The sequence below is a fragment of the Marmota flaviventris genome, chromosome 4 (genome assembly GCF_047511675.1).
Source record: "Marmota flaviventris isolate mMarFla1 chromosome 4, mMarFla1.hap1, whole genome shotgun sequence".
In the NCBI taxonomy this organism is placed as follows: domain Eukaryota; kingdom Metazoa; phylum Chordata; class Mammalia; order Rodentia; family Sciuridae; genus Marmota; species Marmota flaviventris.
Genome location: NC_092501.1, coordinates 4,838,418 through 4,863,543, shown reverse-complemented (window position 1 = coordinate 4,863,543; position 25,126 = coordinate 4,838,418). Strand labels below are relative to the sequence as shown.

The 25,126-nt window shown below is 46.9% G+C and overlaps 1 protein-coding gene across 1 annotated transcript; it reads left to right on the top strand.

Moving 5' to 3' along the window:
• Nucleotides 1-579: 579 nt before the first annotated feature.
• Foxi2 (forkhead box I2) lies at nucleotides 580-2,448 on the top strand. The gene is made up of 2 exons (XM_027930220.3): nucleotides 580-1,093; nucleotides 1,751-2,448. The coding sequence occupies exons 1-2, from the start codon at nucleotides 580-582 to the stop codon at nucleotides 2,191-2,193; spliced, it is 957 nt and encodes a 318-aa protein (XP_027786021.2). The 3' UTR covers nucleotides 2,194-2,448.
• The last annotated feature ends 22,678 nt before the right edge of the window (nucleotides 2,449-25,126 follow it).

Below are 25,126 nucleotides of genomic sequence, written 5' to 3'. Positions count from 1 at the left end.
CAGAGCCACCTCCCCGTGTGGTCCGGCCCTATAACGCCCATGGACTTCACCCTGATCTTTTGCGCAATGCGACCGCTTTTTGTTGCCTGCTGGGTGGGGCCCCCAAGGGAGTGATTTGGGGGGAGCAGGGATTCCCCAGAGAAAGCAAGGGGGCATCGAATTGGAAGGAGATCCTAAGCCAAACCACAGCGGCTCCGGAGACCGGGGCTGGCGGCCCTAGAAGCCAGAGGAAGTCGGGATCTGCTAGATTCCCGGGGACCCAGGATCCCTGAGCTAAAAGCCCTGAGTCTGGCCTGAGACCCCGCTGCACTGGGAGGTGGAATCACAGGGGCGGCGCGTCGGGGTCGCGTCAGGACCAGGGCGGGGCAGAAAGCTGACCCCGGGGCGGAGACGTGGATTCGCCCCTCCAAAGCTGGCTGGGGACGAAACTTGCCACCGACACTCACTCAGGGCTCAGGCCCGACGGCATTTAAAAGCGGGGGGGCGGGGCGGGGCTGACAGCACCTGGCGCTGTTGCTGGATGGAGCACCCATGAGTTTCGGTGCCGAACCGCCAGTCCAGGCCCGGGAGAGGCTGGACATGGCCTCTTACTGCGACGGACTGGGCGCCTGCTCGAACCCGCGCGGCCAGGCCCGGGCCACCGCAGCGCACCCCCCGGGCTATGCGCGCGGTGACCTGGGAACCGCAGGCGGTGGCCCGCGCCTGTGGGTGAATGCGCCCGCGCTCAGCCCTGCGCCCTACGCGTCGGGCCCTGGACCCGCACCACCGTATGCGGCCCCGGGCTACGCAGCCCCGAGCCCGCTCCTCGGCGCCGCGGGCGGCCTGGCGGGAGCCGACCTCGCGTGGCTGAGCCTCTCGGGCCAACAGGAGCTACTGAGGCTGGTGCGGCCGCCCTACTCCTACTCAGCGCTCATCGCCATGGCCATCCAGAGTGCGCCACTACGGAAGCTGACGCTCAGCCAGATCTACCAGTACGTGGCCAGCAACTTCCCTTTCTACAAACGGAGCAAGGCGGGCTGGCAGAACTCTATCCGCCACAACCTGTCGCTCAACGACTGCTTCAAGAAGGTGCCCCGCGACGAGAACGACCCAGGTAAGAGTGGCGCGCCAGGTGCAGAACTCTGCGGCTTCCCGCCGCTGGGCAGTTGGCACTTAGGGGTGGGAGAGACCTAGGAAAACCTCAGTCCTCCTCGCACAGTGGAGAGAGGGGAAAGGAGAGATGTCTTGGGTATGGACAGGCTGCCAGATGGCCCTAGAACCCACAGCCTCGCAGATTTCCAGTCCTGTGCTTTTTTCTAAATTTCTGTGCGCTCCTTAGGAGAAAGAAGCAGGACTGTTAGCCAGCTGGTGACCTTGGTGGTTACTTAACTCCTCTGAGCCTCAGTGCAGTCGCCTGTAAAATGCGGAAGACAATGCATAAGCCCTAAATTGACAAAACAAATGTCGCGTCCCTTCGGAAAGCGCTCTGGTTTAGGCTGGATATATGGTCAGCCCTGACCTGGTGGTAGAGTCAAGAAGATTCAGCATCTCGCAAGCCTTCTCTCCCGCCGAGCATTTCTCGGGGTAGGGGTGGGGGGGGGGGGACGGTGTCTGCTTCTTCCTTTCTGGAATATCTAAATTATTCCAGTGGGCTGTGGAGGTTCAAAGTGCCACTTCGAGGTTTGGAACGGAGAATAGAGATCTTGACCCCCTGGAAGGGCAAGCCGTCCATCTCCAGACACGTAAACGTGGGCGCTCTCTTCCCCTGCAGGCAAAGGCAATTACTGGACCCTGGACCCAAACTGCGAGAAGATGTTCGACAATGGGAACTTCCGGAGGAAGAGGAAGAGGAGAGGGGAGGCAAGTGCCGCCGCCCCCTCAGGAGCCAGGGACCCAGGGGGAGACCCCGCGCCTGCGCTGGAGCCCCAGGGCACAACCTCCCCCGACCTGCAGGCCTCGCCGTCCCCGCCCGCGCCCGAGGCTGCAGCCTGTTTCTCCAGCTTCTCCTCCGCCATGGGCGCCCTGGCCGGCAGCCTAGGAGCCTTCCCCGGGGGCCTGGCGGGCGACTTTCCCTTCGGGAGGCCAACGATGGTGCCCACGCAGAGTCCCCAGACCCCTGGCCCCATGCCGGGCTTTGCCTCTGGCCATCAGACGACTGCCACCGGCTTTCGCGTCAGTAACCTTGTCTACAGCCGGGCAGGGACTGAAATTTGAAGGGAGCCTGTCCAGAGGTGCTGAGCCCAGACAGGGGATTCCGGCCTGGAGCTGACCCTGCCAGCAGTGGCTTGGGAGGGAGCCCGGAGCTGGGGTAGCCAGTCCCACAGAGAGCTAAAGGGAGCCGCGCCTCCCTCACCCAGGAGACCCTTCCTGCAGACAGGCTCCCTGCTCGCTCCACTGGCAGATCCTGCCGCAGGGGCCTGCATCCCGTGCCCTTCAGGAATGAATTCGCCTTCAAGGTCGATGTTTGGATCTGCTCCAGCCCTGCAATGGAGAGCCTGGCCACGCCACCCCCCAAAGAGCCTTTATATTGATGGAAGGTGGACTGCCTTAGCCCCAGGGACCCAGGATGGCCCCAGACTGGGGATGCCCTCACTAGGACAGCAAGGCTGGGGCAGGGGCTCGGAAAGAGGGCTCCAGAGCCGGGAAATGGGGGTGGGTCCGGTAACTTTTTACCACTCTGGCCAGGAGTGCGCAGGGAGGAATCCCCTGGGACTGCTGGGGTTGGAACTCCTGTACGCAGGGACTAATGTCTGGAGCTACCTGGGCTGGCCAAGAGGGGTCCCTGGGTACCAGCTCCATTTTCCGCCCCTCCTGACCAGGCATCTCACATGGGCAGACTACAGCAACAGTTTAGCACCCTGGAATCCCCTCACCCCATCACACTCACCAGAGCTCACCTCAGGCAGATCTGTGGCCACACCTGCTTTGGGTCCCTCTCCCTTCTGCCGTCTCCCCCCTACCCCAGATTAGGCCAGAGATACCCCTGCCCCAGCTCCTGAGGGCCTCCTCCTGTTTGAATTTAACCCTTTAACCCCCTGACTCCCACTCCTATTTGGTTTTACTGAGAAGGTAGCTTTGTGACAGGCAAGGAGTCCGTCTGTGATCGTTGGGAAGAGGAATTTTGGCCTCTCTACTCCAACCTTGAGGCCCTGGGGTCCCCAGTGTAGTGGCCTGTCTTGCCTATTTGTGGCATCTGGCACTCTGTGGAGGTGTGGCCACTGGGGGTCGGGACTCAACCCTTCCCAGCTGCCCTGCACTCCAGAGTGGGTGGGAGACACGCTGCTCCTGGAGGAGGTCAGAGAAGGGGAAGCTTGGACAGTGGAAGCTGTTCACATTTAGTGGGTGGCCCTTTAGGGAGCCCAGCCTTGCTTCCGCCCAGCCTGGGTGTTGGTTTTCCTGGGTAACTAAAGCAGCCTCTGGGCTGTCCCCACACTCTGCTGTGCTCCTGGTGAGCGAGGAAAGGGGGGCAGGGGGAGAATCTGGAGAATGGCCAGGTGCCAGGTCCAGAGGAGCTGAGCTCCAGCACCAATTCTCTTCTAGGAGGCAGACCAAGCCAAGAGTTGGGGTGCATTGAACCCTGGTCACATACTTTCACTGTGTGCCCTGCTGGCTGCAGGTTCTAACTCTTCAGTGTGGCATTTTGGCTGCTGCTTGCCATGAAGAGGTGAGCAGGGTGCTGGTTATTTGGAGGTCATGGTGTTCCTAACCAAACTGACAACCAACCCATAATCTCCCTCCAAATGATATGCAGTTCAAAAAGTCCGGGAAGGAAAAAAAATATTTTAAGCCTATTTTAAAAGACAAAATGTTAAAATGAACACCAGTAATAGCGGGCATACCCATGCTCTTCCATATAAGAGTCCCACCACTATCCTTGGCATCCCCACTTTAGACTGCATTTGCTAACAAGTTGGAAAGAAATACTTTTTTAGAATTAAATTTTGAAATGGTGGGAAAATATAGTTCGACAATCAATGGAGCTTTTAGAAAATTGGCTGGCAAATAAATATGTAGGCATGTTGCATCACAGCTGCTTGATTACTAGGAATTGGTGAAAAGCTGCTATTTTTATCACTGGATTTTTCTGTTAAAATTGAGAAAAAAATTTTTTTTTTGATGTTTAAAGGTTGGTCAGTAATTTAAAGTTTTATAACACTAATATTTAATGGTATTTGAGGGAAAAAACCTAGTTAAAAATGATTCCAGTAGTACAGGGTGTATGGGAATAGATGGAGTCAGATGCCAAATAGAATTCATTCCTCCTTCACAACAGTTCCTGTGTCTGGGTTTCTATTCAAGGCGGGGGACCCACACAGATGCAGTGCAAGGGCCCTGGGGAGTCAGCTTCATTTTCCCAGAAGGAAGAAACTGCTGAAATCCAAATTAGTAAGCAGAACCAAGCAGGGTGTGAGCACTGTGTAGTTAAATGCCCTTTCTTTGGCTTGGATCTGGCTGAGCTTGGTCTAGGCTGCATGCCTGGGGAAGTTTGGGTCCACTTGGACAGGGAGGGCACAGCTGCCAAGAAGTCAGGAGGATGTAGTCACCTGGCTTGGGACCCCATGTGGCACTCAAGCCCCATTTTCTCTCCCATTATCTCCTTTTGTTGCCTTTGAAATCATGAAACCTATAAAGAATTCCAAGTTATATTGAGGTAATTATGAGCCTTTGGCACAAAGAGCACTTGGGCTGTGCCTTATGGACACATGATGGTAGCCACCACCACGGCCTTGTTTCACCTGGAGAAGAGAACTCAATGGTGCTCAGTCATTCCACATGCATAAAGGAATCCCAAAATTCAGAGGGAAAAGGCAATTAAGAAGTGCCTGGTCTGAGCAATTTAGAATTCTCTCCATGGACACACAGCAGTGGTGATTTTCAGGTGACTGAAAACCAAAGAGCATAATGAAGTTAGTTGTCATCTTACCTGGTCACTGAGTAAAGAAAAATCCCTACGCAAGAAGAGCCATCTATGATCAAGACGCAAACTTTCTTAGAAGATGAAGTAATGTTTTAAAAAGTGAAACATGGATTTCAAGATATGAGTTTACTTTTGCATATCAATCAAACATTGAGTGTTTGTTTATAAAGAACATAAAGTTTTGCATTTTAGCAATGCTGCCTTGGTGTATTAATCAACTTTCAGTCTTTTAATTTCCTAAAGTATTTCCAGTGCCATCAGGAGACATTTGTCATTCAAGGTTTTGACACTGCAGCAATTGCTATGGCTTCAGTGAAACAGGAATGTGAAGTTCATCCCCATTTTATAGATAGAAAACCCAACTCAAAGGGCTAAGTTATCTGCAGAGGCTCATCTGTGAGGAGCTACAAAAGGCTCCTGACACACACAGCCTTAAGATGGCCCATATTCATAAATGCACCTGTATGTATGCACATGTTTGCACACGCGTACACACACCACAGAGCCCTGACCTGGTCAGGATCCTCTAGGGAGAAGTCATTGGTGATAGCAACCTGCCTTGGTGCCTGAAGGCAGAGTACTGTCTTTGAAAATGTCACATTTGTATTTAGAGTTTGGGTGGGAGAGGAACATGCGGAAACATCATGGAATGAAATAGTGGCTGAGTCCCATACATCCTAATAAAATGCAACGAATTCAGTAAATCTTTTGGAGTGCCAACTTGAACGCAGCTTTGCATTCCCGCAGAGAGTAACCAGGGCCCACTGCTGCCCTTACAGAGCCTCCTTCCACTGGCCGAGACAAAGGAATAAGCAAGTAAGGTGGATAGTGGCCATTGACTCCAAAACAATGACTCCATGATCAAATTGTAAACCATCTCCTTTGCAAACACACAATTCCAAGTACCTTCTTGTGTCGTTAAAGTACACCTCACACCTGGCTGTGTTCGCCACACTCTGCCAGCTGCTTGATTTCTTGGTTCCTCGTCACTTTGGTGTGATTCAGGTGGGCACTTGAGCACAGCCCCTGGCTACTCTGCATACTTCTCCAGAGCAGCTTTTTAGGGACAGTAACCTGAAGCCTGTCTTCTTAATTGGAAGAGCTGTCATCTGGTGATGACAGAAGCTGGCCCTTCCCTGGGCTCCTGGGTGTGATTCCTTTGGAACATACCGGATCCCTGGGTTGTAGTTTGGAAATACTGTCTATCTGTCTCATTTTTTTTTTATACTAAGAATTGAACCCAGGGGCACTTAACCACTGAGCCACATCCTCAGCTCTTATTTTTTAATATTTTTATCTACAGACAGGGTCTTGCTGAGTTGCTTAGCACCTCGCTAAGTTGCTGTGGCTGGCTTTAAACTCACCATCTTCCTGCCTCAGCCTCTAGAGCCGCTGGGCGTGTGCCACTGTGCCATGTGCCACCGCGCCGGGCTTGGGGATTCTTTTGATGCCATTCAAATCTGACCCTGAGGTGAGGCCAATAGGGTGGGTCCCTCTACTTAAGCTTCACTTGGAGCATGAAAGCAGTCCTAACCGTGGTAAATCCTGATGTAGAGATCCCAGGCCGGCGCCTCCTGGCCCGACTTTGAAGAGCAGCTAGACAGGTGGACCTTCATCTGAGGCATTTTCCAACTCCCCCTTCCCCTCCACCCCTGTGCTCCCTGATCTAAAGGCCCTCGTCCAGGAGGGGACAGGGCATACCTCCCCAGCAGCAGGAAGGATTTGAGGAGAGCAGTTCAATCATGCCACAGGTCCATGGGCCTGGGCTCAGCAGGACTAAAAGACAGGAGACACACGGAGTATGTGTGACAGGTGATTTTACTGCCCTCTGGAAGTGCAGAGGAGCCTGCCTGTCTCCAGACCCCTAATTGTCCCGCAATCCATCACTGGGCACTCAGGCCTCACCCTGCACGCATCAGTGCTTGGGAGCTGCCTGGGGCGCACATTAGCCTCAGCACCTGACCAAACAGCTGGGGAGCCTTTGACAGAACCTTGCCTTGCTGGGCCAGGACCACTTTACTCCAAGAAGCCCCAGGGCAGGTCAGGTTGGGGAAGACTGTCTTCTAGTTGGAGCAGAATTAATACTTTAATGAAAGGTTTCTGTTTCAGGATTCTTGGAAACCCTGCACCTTGGTTCTTCAAGTTCCTTTTGTGAACCTGGGTGAGGAGGACCGCCTGCCTGCTTTATATGCGTTCTGTTCTTTGATTTATTATTTTTCACTTTTTGCTAAAAAGAACAGATCCCATTATATATATATTTTTTAATTGTCGGAAATTAAAAGCTATTTGGTATGTTGTTTTAAAGATGCAACATGTAAGAAAGAAATCAAAGGGAAATAAAGAGGAAAAAACTTTTTAAAATATTTTTTTCTGTTGTAGATAGACACAATGCCTTTATTTTATTTGTTTATTTTTATGTGGTGCTGGTAATCAAACTCAGAGCCTCACACATGCTAAGCAAGTGCTCTACCACTGAGCCACAACTCCAGCCCAAGAGGAAAAACTTTTAAAGAATAGTTTGTCATAGTTTGTAAGAGATTTATGATCCCTTAAAAATTTTGGTCATTCATTATTGCTTTAATTTTTTTCTATAATGTACTGATTAATATAGTTAGTACATGAACAAAAAAGTAAGAAACACAAGAGATATAAGAATCTACAACAGTAATATTTTTACTAACAAAATTGTTTTCTTCAACATTGGAAGGAATGTTTTCATTTTCAGACTTTGAATGTATAAATCTATTAGTACATAAGCATACCTGGGCATTCATTGCAGAAACAAGTTAAAATGAGATTTATAGCAGGAAAAAGTGGTAAGTTTCAGGTAACTAGCAAGATGAATGTTTCCACATTCTGACCTGTTGAGAGGAACCCCAGTGTTGATCTCAGATTTCACAGGGGCTCATTCATACAGCAAAATTCCCTCCACGACCTCCTGGGGCATCTGCAGTAAAGAGTCTTTTAACAGAACTGAGTGTAGGTGATAAGTCATTGCTGAGACCCCACATCCCGTAAACCATCCAGCAGCCCAGTCTTTGAGTAAACCAGACCCAGTGCTGGGGCTTTGGGGAAGGGTTATGTTCAGTTTAGAGGTGAGAGTGTCATGTTTTACAAATGCTCTTGCAATATAGACTGAATGAAATCTCTAATATGGAGCAAAGTGTGAAGCTGAGGCTTGGCAGCAGGCACATGAACCCCTGAGGTTGAGATAACCCCATCTAAGATGCAGCAGGCAAGCTTGGGAAAAGTCAGGGTGACAATGAGGTCTATGAAGTGCCTACTAAGAACAGGGGCTTTTAAGCCAGTGAGTTCCATCAAACACTAGTGCTCTACCACTGAGTTAATGTGGGTGTTATGAGCTTAGCTTTATAAATGAGAAAACTACAGCTGGGAGAGGTTAGGTGACTTGCCCAAGGGCAAGAGACCAAAATTTAAAGCCACTCTGCTCTGACCCCAAAGTCCACGCTTCTCTCTCACGGTCTGGCCCACTTTTCTATGTAATGAGTGGCCAAGAAACACTATGTGTTTGGTCCCAAACTCCTCTTTAGAGAATTTAAGCCTTTATATCCAATTCCTATGAAAGATCAGACACAGAAACAGAATCTACTTTGGATTTGGTTATTAGCAAAAATAATTTAGTAGGCATGATTTTAAAAATACAAATATGAGTAACCTTGTTTTTCATTATAAAAATGTAACTAAGTAGGTAGGATTTTAAAAATCAAAGGAGGCCACTAAATTAATACAATCTGTAGCTTCCCATCGGGGGAGGAAATAAGAAATTGCTGAAATAATTTAAAATTATTTATCTTGCTTAGTGCCTGCATTTGTATGGCTCAGGAGCTAAGAGTGGTTCCTATATATTTTAATAATTAAAAAAAAAAAAAACTCAAGAAGAATAAGAGTATCTCACAGCACGTGAAATTAAAATTTCAAAGTCCATCGATACAGTTTTATGGAACCACAATATATTTGTTCTTTGACATGCCATCGAGAGCTGCTTTGGCACTCCATGGACAGAGCTGAGGAGCTTCGTCAGACCAGTATAGCTCTTTCGGGGCCACGCACGCCACGAGCCCCAGCTGGAGTGGCACCTGCAGCCTGATGTCTCGGGGGCCACGTGTGCAGACCTGGTGTGACTTTTTCTTTACCAGCACTTCCTCACCATGGCCAAACAGGAAGAGAAGAAAACCATGGGCTTCAAATGCTGTAGCCTCAGGGCCTGGTGGTGTGGGGGTCCTTTTGTTACCGTGGTTGTCACAGGATGATGTCACATCTGCTGAAGAACACTAGGCACCAGCCTGTGCCTTTGTCTCCAGGTTCCTTCCTGCTGGAGACTCCTGGTGCCTCCTAGGAGGGGAATCAGGAAACACAGACAGGCGACAGCAGATTTTCTTCACAAAAATAAGACATTGAAGTCGGGGTGAGTTTCCAAATGTCCCATTTGTCAGCAAGTGAAGGAGGCCTTTCACCATGTGAGCTAATAAAATCATATTTGACTACAGCAAACAAATGTGCCCAGAAAAAATAAATTTGCTTGAGATGATTAGCTGATTGCCCTCGACTTTGTTGACATAGATTGTGATTTTTCACATCATCAGCAAACATTTTGTGAAACTTTGCCCTGGTTTTTGCCCATTGGCCTCCAAAGCATCAAATGTCTACCATCTGCCCTTTACAGAAAAAGGTGCTGAGCCCTGACGTATCAGATGGCAGGGAAGGAGAGCAGCACAGGATGTGTTGTGGCCGGCATGAAGTCAGTCCAAATGCACAGCTAATTGTGAGACACGCTCAGGGTTAAACTTCTAAGAGATGACAGAGGATGAGGGTGGTGATTTTTTCCTCCAGCTATAAGTTGCTAACAAGAAATAGGCTCAAATTAGAACCTCAAAGAAAACAGAAAGACAGGAAAAGGCACGGTAGAAAATTCCAACCAAGAGTGCTATAGTGTGAATTGAAAGAAACTGAATTTAAATCAGAAATGTTAACACAGATAAAGAAGAAACCAAAATAATAATACAAATAATTAACCATCAGGAACATGTGGCAATATATACAGCCAACAGTGTAGGTTCCCAAAGAGCAAAGAAAAACTGAAATAAGTAAATTTAACCTATCTACAGAGTTAGCGTTTGAACCTACTTTCATGTAGTAGATTAACAACATAAAAAGGAGAAACATTAGTGAAGATATTGATTAGAACATCAAAATTATTGAACTTGTTGTTATACGTACAGTTAGAGTTATGTACCAAATATGATAATGATATAAATTCTTTATAGAGAAAATGGAGTGTTTTATAAATTAACCACAGACTAGGTGATAAAGGGAAATCTCTACAACTACCAAAAAATTTTGTCATATAGATAATGTTCTCTGATAACAAAGCAATTAAATTAGAAACCAACAATGGAAGACTATGAATGGATACTAACATAAATTCTTAAAAATTTTTTAGGTTAAAGAGGAAATTGAAACAAGCAAGTATGAAAGTGCTTGTGAGATGTTTCTTAGAAGTAAATATTTAGTGTCACACTTATCTGATGAATTTATCTAGCTAAAAGGGCGGTTAGAATAATTGAGCTGTTGTCCGCAGGACAGATGGAGAAGAGAAAGGGAGTCAGCAGTGACGTCAGGAACAGATTGCCAGTCTCTCCGGCTGTCCTGCCCCTGGAAGGACAGAGCTGACTACACACCTTTCCGCTGCTCCTCCACTGCCTCACCGCGGGGACACCAATACCTAGCGTGGCTTTCATTTGCTGCAGATGGCACCTGATGTCCACATCTGCATCTTCAAACTGACCTCACTCCTGAACTCCAACAGGTACCTCAACTACCCAGTGACACGTCCACACGAATGACCTCTGAGCACCTCCAACTCAGCACATCTGAAGCAGAATCCACCTCCTTAAGGATGAGTTTCAGTGCAGAAGCTGGAACCGAAGGACGTTCTAAGGGACCAGGAGGTGAGGCAGGGGTGGGGTCAGAGGCTGGCCGGCCGCATGACCCCAGGAGGAGGCAGGAGGGAGAGGTCAAAATGGGCCTTAATTCTGCACAGTGTTTAAAGGGAGCATAACAGGAAGGGGCAAGGGAAAAATAGGGACCAGAGAGTGGATAATAGACAAGAGAGTCCCCGAGCGGAAGAGGCTGCCCAGAGCATGGGAGAGGGGTTGACCTCAAAGAGAGAAGGCCACCTCCTCCTTTGCCACCAGAGGGAAAGAGGTAAGAAGACCTCAGGTGGGTGGGGACTTCCCATCGAGGCTCTTTCCCCTGAGAAGCAAAAGGTGACAAACCTGGGAACAGGTGGGACTGAAGTCGGGGTGGGGGGGGGTGAAGGAGGAATCGAGCCAGAGGAAGAAAGTCTTGAAGAGGGAACATGGAAAAGAACCGAGCGGCAGATGAAAACGAGGTATCCCTTCACCTAAAGGTCCAGGGGAGAGCAAGGACAGTTTCCTGATTCAGGTCTGAATACAGCACACTCAGAGGGGCACAAGAAGGAGACCTCACCTACAAACTAAAACCTATGTTGATTCCCTTCAAATAATTATTTGTACCTAGACACTAGGATCAAAGTTGTCTTGGCTCACATCACTTTGAAATTCAAGCACCTCAGAGCTGGAAAGACCCTGGGGACCATCACTGCAGGGATGCCAGGGGCACCACTTTGTCCCCATTCCTCAGCCCCTGGCAGACATTAATGGACCCCGGCTCTCCCTGCTCTGAATGGACTCACCTTTAGAATTGCGCCATCACATTCCTTCAGGAAGCCACATCTGCCAGGATTCACCTGGAGAATTAAACCTGTTTCTAGCCACAATAGTGAAAATGAACACTGAGAGAGGTAAATTTGTTTAAAGGATGACTGCCTGTGAGTGGCAGAGTTGGGCAGAGATTCTAGGTCTTTCTACCCAGTCCACATGCTGCCATGCTAGTCTGCAGTGGGTGAGGAAGGTCACAGCTCTGTATTTCAATACGAAATGGCATACCTGGAGGAGATCCTGTGCTCCCTGGGTGTTAAGGCTCTTGCATTTTGTACAAATTAGACAGACATCTTGGGAAAAAAGCAAAGAGACCTTAAGAAAACTTGCAGAGTGCTATTGGCTGGATCAGGATTGATCTTACCTCGCTGCCCAGGCATGTCCTTTGTGTTGGAAATTTCAGTAGCTTCACAGGAGGGTCTCTGACCCTTTACAAACCATATTGCTCTTATCACAAGTGCAGTTCCCAATGGCTGATGTTTGCTGACCTATTTATAATTACATCTTAAAAAACAGGCCACTCTGTACTTCAAGTGCTTTATTGATTACATAAATTGAAGTCATCTTTCAAATCAACAACATATGTAGTAGAAATCTCCTCTTTTAAATTTCCCGTGCTGAGGATGAAACCCAGGACCCATGCTAGACAAGTGCACTTGAGCGACACCCACAGTCCTCGTGAAATCTTGACTTTAAGGAAACTGCCAAATAGAGAACTAGACGCCACTGATGTTCTTTTCAGAATATAAAAGAACAAATTTTAAAGCAGTGTGTCTGCAGGCATTTTGGTCACACTGACCTTTGAGAGCTATTTGTTTTTGGATATGATTAGTAGGAACTACATAATTTGTAAGAAATACTCCCTCTGTTCCCTGATGCCTGAAGACACGCCCATCAGTGGGTGGTAAAGAGACACCGCCTGCCGGCCTCCAGGTGCCTGCAGCCTCAGGTGCCTTTCTATATGAACTTTTAATTTGTCAAGGTGTACAAAATAATTGGTTGGATTTTGATTGAAATTGCATTGAACCCATAGGGCAGAGGTTGGGAGGAGTGGACATCTTCCCGGTATTTTTCAGTTCAGCACATGAAATATTTCTCCACTCACTTAGACCTTCCTTGCTTTTTTTCCCCCCTCAGAGATTTGTAGTTTTCTGCATCTCAGTCTGTATCTACTTGTTATTGTTACATTTATACATAAATTTTATTTTTGCTGCTATTACAAATAGCATTTGTAAATTTAAATTTTAACAACTTAAAGTCCAAATGTTCACATTGCTGGTATATACAGCAAAGTAATTGATGTTCAATGACCTCATAGCCTACGAACTTGCTATATTGACTTTGCAGTTTCAGGTTTTTTTTTTTTTTTTAATTGTTGATTCTCTTGGCTGTTCTACATGGACAGACATGTCATTCAGAAGCAAAGACAGTTTTGTTCCTTCCTTCCCAATCCTTATGCTTTTTACTTCTTTTCCTTGTTTAATTGTTTTATGTAGGACTTCCAGTACAAAATCAAATAGAAGTGAGGAGAGAGGACATTTTCATCTTTTTCTGATCTCACCATTAAATACAATACGGGTTATGGATGTTTGTAGATGTTCTGTATTAAATTAAGGAAATTGTCTGCTATTCCTGAGTTTCCCGAGAGTTTTTAATCATGAATAAATGGTAGATTTTGTCTTATGCTTTTTCTGCACCAGTTGATATAAGCATATGATTTTTCTCCTTAAGCTTGTTGAAATGACAGAGTCTCTATATTTAAAGATTATATTGATTGACATTTAACTTTCAAAACTAGTCTTGTAAACCTGGGATGAATCTTTTGTCTGTGATATATATATGATTATTTTATATATAATTATTATATATATAAAATAATTATATATAATTATTATATATATATAATTATTTTAGACATTGTTGGTCTCAATGTTCTCATACTATGTTGAGAATCTTGCATGGGATTGTCTATGAGACATTGTTCTATAATTTTCCTTTTATATACTCTTTATTTGGTTTTGGTTATTAGAGTGATCTTAGCCTCACAGAACAAGTTAATAAATATTCCTGTTCCTCTTTTCTGGAAGGGGTTAGAAAGAATTGGCACCAATCCTTCCTTAAATGTTTGGAGAAATTCAAAAGTGGAACCATATGAACATAATGCTTTCTCTCTTGGAAAGTTTCAAAATATTGACTTAATTCACTGAATAGACATAGACCTGTTCAAGTTATTTATTTCATCTGGTAAGTTTTCATAGTTTGTGTCTTTTAAAGAATTGTCCATTTAACCCATGTTATTCATTGTAGGCAAGGAGGGGGATATTGCTCAAAGGTAGAGCACTTATCTAGCATGCTGAAGGACCTGGCTTCAATCCCTAGCACCACCACCAACAAAAAAACGATATTTGTGGGCAGAAATTGTTCTTATGATTTTTTATCATTCTTTTAATCTCCATAGATGGGCAATTATGACCCCTCTTTACTTCTGATAGTGGTGATTTGAGTCTTCTCTCTGTTTTTGTTTTTAGTATGGTCTAAGAGCCAGCATTTGGGTTCCTCAGTTTTCTTTACTTTCCTGTTTTCAACTTTGTTGATTTTTTTAAACTGATTTTCATGGTCTTTTTTTTTTCTATTTGCTATAGGATTAAATCACTCACCTTCCTATAGTTGTCTAAAGTGGAAGCTTGAATCATTGCTTTATATATTTATATTTTCTAATATATGTATTTAATGCTATAAATTTTCCTCTAAGTACTGCGTTAGCTGTATTTCACAGATTTTAATAAGTCATGTTTTTTATTTTCATTTAGTTAAAAATATTTAAAAGTTTCACTTGAGATTTCTTATTTGACCATGCATTACTTTGAAGTATACAATTTAATCTCCAAATATTTTGGCATTTTATAAATATCTTTCTATTATTTATTTCTAATTCTATGTGGCCTGAGAACATACTTTTATTTCTATTCTTTTAAATGTGCTAAGATGTGTTTCATGGTCCATCATGTTATTTTTTTGATAAATTTATCCCTGGTTATCTTTCAGCTGTTTTTCGTCATCTTTGGTTTTCTTAACTATTTGAATATAATATACTTAGGTATAGATCTTTTAGTAATTACACTGCATGGTGTTCTCTAATCATCCTGTCATTAATTTTGCAAATACTATCAGTCATTATTGTTTCAGATATCTCTTCTGCTTCTTTCTTATTCTCTAGTATTTCTTCTTTCTTCTCTAGCATTTCTTCTTTCTTCTTCTCTAGCATGCTCACTACTTGTATGTCATCACTTTTATATAAAATACCTTATATGAAGGCACACAACTGCACCACCATTCTTGGTTGTTCCCTGGTTCATTTTGTTCTCTCCCCACCCGCCTTCCTTCCTTCCTTCCTTTTCCTGACCCCTGTGAATCTCAGTTTGGGAAATTTCTGGTGACCTATCTTTGATCACTGATGCTTTCTGTGGCCAGCCTACTGACGAATCAAAGGCATTCTTAATTTCTACTCTAGTGCTCTGACTTCTGGCATTTTCTTTTATTCTTTCTTAGAGCATCCATCTCTGCTTACATTATTCATCTGTTCATGTGTCTTTTCCATTACAGTCCTTAAAACACTGATTATAGTTACTCTAATTCCCTGTCTGATGTGCCAACAAACATCTGCATCATTTCTGAATACCCTCCAGCTGTCAGAAGGATGTTCCACTGGATCCTTGGGCCCATTCTTTCCCACCAGATCTCGGCATCTTCCTGACTAATCTGACTGCTATACCTGTGTTCACTGTGGATCTCCCAGACAATAGGTCCCTCCCTCCCCTCAATCCACCAATTTTCTCAGTTAAACCTCCCGCTTTCTTCTTCTTACCCCTCCTCTGAGCTGTTCTCTCCACCCCCACAACCACAACCTTGTTTTAGGGCCCTGTCATTTCTGGACTATTCCAATGGTCTCCTGATTTCAAGTCCTTTGATGCTTTCCATACGTAACTTCTGTACTTGTTTTTTAAAACATTTCCCTACAAATTCCTAAAATGCTGTGGTGTAAAGTCCTCATCATGCCTACTCAATCCTTTGCCATCTGGCCCCAAGTTACCTGCCCACCCTTCCGTTCTCACCATCTTGAACTCTCCCCGCTCCCCACCAGCCATGCCAGGGACATCTCTTTGCCCAGGGGGCCATTTCTCTCCATCTCTGTCGGTAGCTAATAATCCTCAAGGAGCAGCTTCTCCATCTTTTCTTGATTCCCAGTCAGAAAGAATTAGTTTTAATCTTTGTTCACACACACATACACACACAGTTCCAGTGGCATTTAATACTCTAAGATGTAATTATGCTTTTATATTCTTCCATTAAAACTGTGGTGTTTCTTTCTTTGAGAACACGTTCTCCTCAATCACTTCTTGCTGTTTGACAAACTGATAGTCCAGAACAAGCAAGCAATACTAGTTCCTGCACCAAGAACCTGTGTGAAAACCAAAATATTTGATTTAAAGTGGGATTTTCTTGCAAGGAAGCAATGTTTGCTGTTGTAAAACTGAGGACTTTTCAGTGGCTTTATCTTTATCCTGCTCTGAGGGTCGATTCCTGAGTCTACCCTTCCCACCCCACACTCCCATCATGTTCCTCATTGGAAATGCACCAGGGAAATAGCCTCATAATTTATCAACCCATAATATAACAGGAAAAAATAAACAAAACCTCATGAATCTTTAAACATTTGTTTCATTTTGTACGTCTTCACTTCTTCAGTGAATTATGCTTTAAATGTAAAAGATGTGGAGAAACCCTGAGTGCTTGCTGAGGAAGAGAAGAGAAGGAGAAACAAACTCTCATTAATGTGTTTTAAAATGGGATCAGACATGGCTCATAACACAGCAGACAGCGGCTTATGGTTAATTAAGCTGGAGTTATGTTATTTTTTTAACAGTTTAAAGGGGGAAGAAAACAGGAAGATTAATTACTTTTTGAATAAATTTGTGTCATGTTTGAGAATTATGAACAGGTCTAAGTATTTTTTAGGAGACATTGACTGAGGGCCTAGTTTATTTTTGCCACTGTAAAACACAGCTTGCAGGTGAGTTGGGAAAGGTCAGGAAGTCAATCTCAGGGTGGTAGGATTGGGGGCAGGGACATCTACCTCCGTGGAGGTGGCTTAGGGTCCAAGGATGACCTTACCACAGGGGAGCCCCAGTCATGGGTCTCGGAGGAAGTTGGGGTTCACTGAGGGGCTGCATGGGAGATGCTCCTGGCAGCAGGAGCTGGGTGCACAAAGACCGGGGGCTGGAATCAGCAAGGCTTGGCTGTAGCGGGCATGGGGGAGAACGTGTAGACCCCACCCCTGAGGTTCCACCCACTCCTCAGAGTAGCGCAGCGTTGAAATACACAGAGCCATGGTGCAAGTCTTGATATCATGTCAAAATGACATTTCCTCTTGGAGGAGAACCCCGAGTAAACACCCAGGAAGTCTTCCCAGGGAAGTACTTCCTCTGTGGCACCCTCACATGTTGACCTGATGGGCCTCAGGGCTGCCCAGGTCTTTGGCAGATCATTATTCTGGGCATCTCTGATGAGACGTGTACTTGGGGTGGTGGGCTGGGCAAAGTGAATGGTCCCTCCTCATGTGGACAGGCCCTACCTGAGGGCCCCCATGGAACAAAAAGGCAGCCTTTCCTCAAGTAAGAAGGAGTCCTGCTGCTTGACTCCCTCTGGCTGGGACGTCGGCTTTTCCTGCCTTTGGGATTAGGCTCTTCCAGCGTCTCAAGGCCACCCGCACTTGCATTAGACCTACACCCAGCTCTCTCAGGGCTCGACTCGCAAGTTCACCCTGCAGACCTTGGCACTGCTGAGCCTCCACAACCCACAAACAAAGCCTTTGTCTCTACACGCCACCTACTGGTTCTGTTTTCATGAAGAACCTTGACCAATACACCAGTGGAACTAGAATTCTGTGTGAAGTCGGTTCATGTGCATTCACTGCGGCCTGCAGGAAGGAGTCCAGGTTCCCCTCGGCCTCTGGAAACATTCAGTGCCTGCTTTTCTAGCTGAATCACAAAAATCCTATTGTGGTTCGGATCTGGAATGTCTCCTAAGAACTTGTAAGTTGAAGACTTGTTCTCCAATACAGCCATGTCCAGAGGTTTTGGGGATGTGATTGGACCATAAGGCTCTGATCTCATGTTTGGAAGAAGTAGGTCACTGTGGGCAGGCCCTTGGGGACTGTGTCTTGTACCGAGGCTCCCCTGCCCCCTCTGCTTCCTGGCTGCCATGAGCTAAGCAGCTTTTCTCCACTGTGTCTTCCCCTATGATGCTCTGCCTCTCCTCAGGCGCAGAGCAATGGAGCGAGCCGACCATGTTCTGAAACTGAGTCAAAGTGAACCCTTCCTTCTCTAAGCTGTTCACATCAGGTGTTTGGTTGCAGCAATGAAAAGCTGACCGGCACATTATTCTTCCTGCTCCATTGCTGAAGGGGTCACCTACAGCCTGTTTTCCATCAGCAGTTTGTTCTTCATTTTAAAACAGACACTTTCTTTGGCTTCTAAAACAATATCCCATTAAAATAGTCACCTACTGGAAAGCTCCTTTATGTATAGGTTGTGACTTCTGTGACAGCCTCAAGTTTGAGGCACCTGCACCCAGATGAGGACCACACCTGTGCTGTGAGGTGCATGAGGGTCCAGGGGTATTTCCTAGGGTCATAGGGAGGTGATGTCCTCACATGTTGTTCTCACCTCTAGAAGATCACATATCATGATGTGCTCCCTCCCTGGGGCAGACCCTTTCCCCTGCAGTGGGGCACGTCCCCAACTTCCCTAGGGAGCCCGTCCCACCATGTTGGGACCTGATTGTGAGTGTCTGTGTCCTTGGTGGGTCACAGCTTCTGTCAGAAGAGCCCAACACCGTCATCTCTGCAGCCCCTACCTATAGCACCATGCTGGTGTCCAGAAGACCCTCTCAAAGAGTCAATGTTCACGTGTCTTTCTCAACACCCCCATTATTAAATCCAAGATATGTGTAGCTCATGCTGTGTCCTCTCCATTCTGCCGATTCTTTGGGCCCTAGTGTTGAGCCCCGGCTTTCTCTAGGCCCTGGACTAGATGCGTCCACCAAAGAAGGCCGTGACCTGTGACACAAAATCCCCATGGAGAAGGGTGTGTACCTGCTGTCAAGGAGGCTGTGACCTGGGACACAAAAGCCCCATGGAGAAGTCTGCACCTGCTGTCATCAATGTTTTCATTTTACTCCAGTTCCAGGACTCAGCAGACTGACGGACGTGGTCCTTCTGTCCGTCGATTTTGACACTCTTACCTAAGTGCTGAGCCACAGTCAGACGCTGGATAAATCTGCTCTGTTCCATTTTGCAAGCTGTAGGTCTCATGCCTGGAGCCCTGGTGGGGTAGCAGGGACCAGCAGGAGCCTTAGAGCTGCAGCACAGCCCTGAGGCGGACATTAAAAGGCAAAATGTGACAGGCAAAATCCCTTTCCTGGGGTTCTCTGGCTTCTGATACTTTACTGTGAATAATCCTGGTATGGGACTTGCAGCTTCCACAAGTTTTCAGTGAAAAATCTGATCAGATTATCTATATGATCAAGTTCTATTGTTCTCTTAAAATTGGAAGGGATGAAAATGTGACAAAAATGAAAGTATTCTAAAAATCCATTTGTCCTGATGTCACTGCTCAGAAGGATAGCCTCAGTTTTTACTTACAGGCAGGTTGATAAACAAGAGAAGTAAAAAGTCTACGGCTACAAAAATCTCCTTTAAACTGAGGGACTTGGGAGAGCTCTGTTCAGTCCTGCTGGCTGAAAACCAATATCCTGACCATTTTTCTTGTCTAAAACGTGGCCTTATGTCCAAAGAGGGCCCGTCTGATGACAGTGATGTGCACTGAGGATGGGAGAGAACTGATGGGGGTGCAGAGGGGACTCAGGTGGCAGTTTGCTTCCTTCTTCTCTCCAACCCAGCTCTGCTGTCAGACCAGCCAGCTTGGGCATGAGCCTCTTTATTCCTCTCTCCAGCCGAAGGCTTGGAGGCCAAGGTCGCTCCTTCTAACTAGCGGTGCTTTTCACAAATGAAAGCTGTTCATCGTGTTAGCTTCTCATTACTAGGATGAAATGCCTGAGGCAATTAACTTATTAAGGAAACACGCTGGCTTTGCCTTACGGTTCTGGGTCTTGTGGCTTTGGCCCCTGGGAAGATTGGTGAAGCACAGCTGATCAAGGTTCCACCATCCCCTTTAGGCATGCTTTGAGGACCTCAGGACTTCCCATGAGGGCCCACCTCTGAAAGGTCCACACAACCTCCTAAGAGTGTCCCTCTGGAGATCAAGCTTGTACCCATGGACCTTTGGGGGACACTCCACATCCAAACCATAGCACATCTTCACAGCATATGTGAAAGCAGAGATTCCCCCGGGGTCCAGGCCTGCCTCCCACGGAGGCCACAGGGAAAATCACAGAGGGCCTCACTTGATCCAGTTGTCCCAGCCAGCCAGAGAACGTGCCTACTGGGGTCTTTGTTTTTCCAGGAAGTTCACGAAAAATGGACCCCACCTTCCTCCACCTTGAACGTGAACGTAGAATGAGAAATAGCACTGACAAGTCCTTCTGGCCCAGTGCAGCATCACATGCACATTTCCCCAATTTCATCCACAACGTAAAATGACTTAGAGAAGGTAGGATTGACTTTGACTCGGTTTCCAAGGTTTCAGAACATGGTCAGCTCCCTCCATTGCTTTGGGCTTGATGAGACGGCGAGCATCATGGGGGAAAGACACAGTGGAGGAAAGCTGCTTAGCTCATGGCAGCCAGGAAGGAGAGAGAGAGAGAGAGAGAGAGAGAGAGAGAGAGAGAGAGGCGTCTTGGTACAAGGTACAGTCCTCAAGGGCCTGCCCACAGTGACTTACGTGAGACGGAGAGGTCTACAGGTTTTATCCAGCACAGACCTAATTGAGTCGTTAGAAGTTTCACACGATAGGCACACACAATTAGGAGGCGTTCTTTAATGACCTCTTGCTGTCTTTCAAGCATCATCAACAAGGAGTTTGGCACAAAGTTTCTTGTTTGAGGGAAAAAATTTTGTCATTAGTTTCACTCGAGCCGCTGCCATCACTCATTAATGAATGTGACTCATTATCACCAAATGACTCTTGTCTGTCTAGCCTGGCTGGGTAATGGCTTGCTCCCGCCTTCAAGACGGAGGCTGTTTTGGATGGATCAGGAAGAGGCCGGGAGGACACAGCCACATAGTGGCCCCACACGGCAGGCACAGCGCACATGGGCAGCAGCGTCCATCAGGATGAACTTGGTGGGTTACCTTCCCCACCAGTCACTCCTCTCCCCAGCCACCGATCCATAGTGTGGCCAAGGGTGGTTTCCTGACACAGAGTATCTGCTTCTCCCAGGACTCCACCTCACTGTGACATTTTGCCAGACCTGTGAAGAGAGGGAGAGGCCGTGATCAGACTTTCTACTTCTGAGCACCTTCCATCCGCCCAGCATTCCGTCTTCTCCTGCAAGGCTTTCCTCCTAAGACTGACCGTTACTCTTTTTCTTCCTTGAGCTTTGCAGCCCACCTGTCTCCCTGGAGACAAATTGCCACCCCCTGCAGACAAAGCAGGCTGGCTAGTCCTCTTGTTCCCAAGATCTGTGTGGGGGGCACACTGGAGGACTCCGGGGACATGTGAGACCAAGATGTGTAAGATAAGGTGTCCAACAGTGTAGTGTTCTAGCTAAGAGCTGCTGGACATCTGAGATGGAGGTGAGCCTCCCTCTGTCTGGACTACAGAGCCCTGTTTCCCAGATCCAAGGCAGAAGGGGTGGTGGGTTCTGCCTCCACCTCTGGAAGGTTCCAGGGCTGCGGAATGGTGGAGCAGCACAGCTTGATCTCAAGTTCCTCCTCCCTCCCCAAGCAATCTCTTTAAAAGAGCAAGCCTGGACCCTCTGCAGAGGATCTCCCAGGTCAGTGGGGCAGTCCAAGCCCATCTCTCTCTCCTGCCTCCCTCCAGAGGAGCATCTGCCCTGCTCTTCCCCCGGAGCCCTGGGCTGGAGAACCCTGGTGTCCTGCTCAGCACCACCCATCAGCTGCCAGCTGCCAGCCGAACTGCCAATCATCCCAGGAGCCTCTGACTTGCCAGTCCTCTGCCTGCCCTCTGGCCACACAGGCCTCAGCCTGGAGACTGAGCCATGCAGGGCAGCTCTGTCCACCTCTCCTACCCGCACAGTCTGTCCACACAGCCTTGCCCTCCAGGACCCTGCTTGACCACAGACTTCCATCTTCTCTCCCTGGGAACCCTCTCTGGGTCTGGCCTGTCCTGCCTCCTCAGGACCCCTGGTCCCCCAGGGAGAGCCTCAGCACACTCTTCATTATTTCTCTGCAGGTGGAGACTACGCTGGGCTTTTCACCAATGTCCTTGAAATACCAAGCTAAATCTAACCTGTGCTTCTATCTGTATGACCCTGGGCTAAGATGGCTTTTATGTTTCTAAAAGTTTTTTAAGAGAAACAAAACAAAACAAAAACCAAACAAACAAACAACAAAACCCAAAAAACAAAAACAGAGTGTTCTAAAGAAGCAGGGATGGCTTGCTAGAACCAACCTGAACTGAAAGTCCAGTGATGTTTGGTCTAGAACCAGGGCTGGCACAGAGCAGGCACTGGGCAGACACTGGAGTCACAAGCCTCTGCTGGCTCCTTAGTCCCCGTCAGCAGATGGCACAGGTTAAACTATAATTTCTGGGAGTGACAGTTGAAGCCCCTGATAATTGTCCCTGATACAGGTTGGACATATTTGGAAAGGAGGAGGGACAGAGAAAGATGTCTTTCAGGAATGTTTGTGTCAGAAACTCTCGAGACTCTTTTATGTATATGCAGTTGGGGCAGGGGTGTTTTCTCCTGACCAGGGAGTTCCCAGTGTGCAGCTAAATTTTCAGAAATACAAAGAGTAGGGGAGAAGGCCTGGCGAGGTTATGTGCAACTTAATCCAATAGTAACAGGCATCTTTTATGAACTACACTCTACATCCCATTATCTTGTAATAAACTTTTATGATCTCACGCTGTTTTCCAAAAAATTGTGTGTTGCCGACTTCAGAGTTAACATAAGCCTTTGTTGGAGGGTTATAGTCTTAAGAAATTGAAAAGAGCTCTGTAGTAAAATAACTTGGCATTTCAGGAGCCGTGTCTCCCACACATTGATGCCAAGGACAGCAGAAGAGGATCTCTCTCTAATGACCAAGAGCCAAGAGCAGGGCGAGCTCATTCCACCTCCGTCCACCACAAAGACTGAGTCGTCAGATAAACCCGGGCACAAGGAATAAATATTCAGCCTCCTCTCTTTCAGAAAAAGACAAGATTTAGGTCATCCCATTGGCAAACAAAATCAAGTGGGGCCCTTGAGATGGTTTTCCAGGTCTTTTCCCTGTGTTAGTGACTATAGTTTGGCTCAAATAAAAAAATGAACAAGAAAGTGAATATTCCAGGCAGTGGGGCTTGCAGGGGCCCAGAGGCAACAGAGAAGTGGGTGGGCTTCAGGGGAGGACTGAAGGGACTGGCCAGCAGGTTGAGGAGGACAGCAGACCAGGACAAAGGCTCAGAGGGAGAGTCAGGATGGACCTTCAGGCAAGCCAGTGGCAGAAGGGATGCTTCCGGTGCCAAGAGGGCTTTAGAGGAGGGCACTGCTCAAGTGGGTGTGTCCTCTTGCATTTGATAAACCCCCGTGGAGGGGTTGAGCGCTACTGCTGGCTGCTGGCCATCAGGACAACATGGGGACTTGTTACTCCATAGGCTCCCTGGATTTCTCTCTTGCCCCACAGAGTTTCTGTGCACAATGAGGAACACACACACAAGGTGCCTGGCATGTGGTAGGGACACAACGTGTGCTAATTCGTTATCCTGCAGTAACTCACTCTTTGTAAACAACCCTTCTCTTGTAATAACCGCAGTTGGCATGCGACGCACCAGACTTAATGCTTTACGTGAATTAACCCTGTAACTCTTATCTCCAATGCAGTCGGCCTTACGACCTGTACGTTAGAGATGGGAGATGAGGCAGAGAGGGCAGAGTGACATGCCCCAGTGGAGGAGCATCTAAGTGTCGAGCTGGGGCGTGAACCAGTGCGTAGAGCCACCCACACTGCCAGGAAACCCATCGCCCGTCACTCACAAGTCAGCCTCTGAGCCCAGCAACAATGCTGAGCTCCCTGCACTCTCCTTACCACCATTTCCCACAAGGAGAAGTTGAGGCTGAGAGTGCAGGTGGGGTTGTTCCTGGCCACTTGGCCACAAAGAATCCAAGTGGGACAGTGACCTAAGCCAGAGACCTCAACATGCAGGTCTTTCCCAAACTACTGAGTGGGTGGCCTGTCCTCCCAAAGACAAACTAATGTGGGCTCCAGCTTAACTGCCAGAGAGCATGCCTGTTCTCAGGTCCCTAGAGCACTGTGACCCTGGAGGGTATTCCAAGAACAGCACACCCCTAGGCTTGGCGCCTGTAACACGTTAAGGCTGTTTGAATGAATGATTGCAAGATCTTCGCGTAGGTCAACACTTTCAAACCTTGGGAGCTGTGATTTATGCTATTATTCACACCTTTATCATTTATAAACCTACACTTATGCCTAATATTTATACATATCACCTGATAATAACTATGGATATCCAAATCAATTTGGTTTTCAAAAGAAACAACATAGCAGTAAATTTTAAGAGCCAGATACATAAAATATGTGTGTGTGCATGTATGGGTGTATTCTCTTCTAATCCTGTAGAGTATGCTGACAAGACAAAAATATTAACTCCTCCAGTTTCTATAAAATGAGAAATTTAACCAGGATCTCATGGATGCCACCAATAAATTACAGTTATGAAAAGCCAGACATGGAAACCCCTTGGAGTCAAGTGCTTGGAGATTCCTCACCCCCCACTGCTGTCTGTCTGTCTCCTGATCACTGAATAAACTTGCCCAGGCTGGGCTCAGCCGCATAGAGCCTTGTGTCGCCCTGGCTGGACACTCTGAGGGTCACTAATAATCAAGAGGAACGTGATGACCTCACCCATGCTGAGAACCCCAAGCCACAGCTCTGTCTGTTGCAGAAATGAGCCATCCTCAAATCTTATCCCAGCAGCTTCCTGCTGACTTTAAAGTCCCCCACAAGAAAGCTGAGAGGGGCCGGAGCAGCTTCACGCTTGTGAAATTGCCCACCCCTTTGATGGTAAAAAAAGGAAATTCTTGGAGAGTTTTGCTTCTATATCCAAAAATTTTCTGCTGATTATTTGCCAATTAAATGCACATCAAACACAAATGAAAATACCAGCATTTTTAACTATCCAACATGACTTTGATTTAGTTACACTGAATTAAGACTTGCTATATATTTTGAGACAAAAATTTTTAATGACTGTTCCATTTTTTAAAAATGGATCAAAAAAGGAAATTTTTAAAAAGTGAATCCTTACAAGTACTAGAAGAAAACATG

Excerpts from the sequence above, each read along its gene's own strand:
- Foxi2 (XM_027930220.3), top strand. The coding sequence starts at position 580 with ATGGCCTCTTACTGCGACGGACTGGGCGCCTGCTCGAACCCGCGCGGC. Across the intron at positions 1,094-1,750 it reads CCGCGACGAGAACGACCCAG|GCAAAGGCAATTACTGGACC; the intron begins GTAAGAGTGGCG and ends CTTCCCCTGCAG.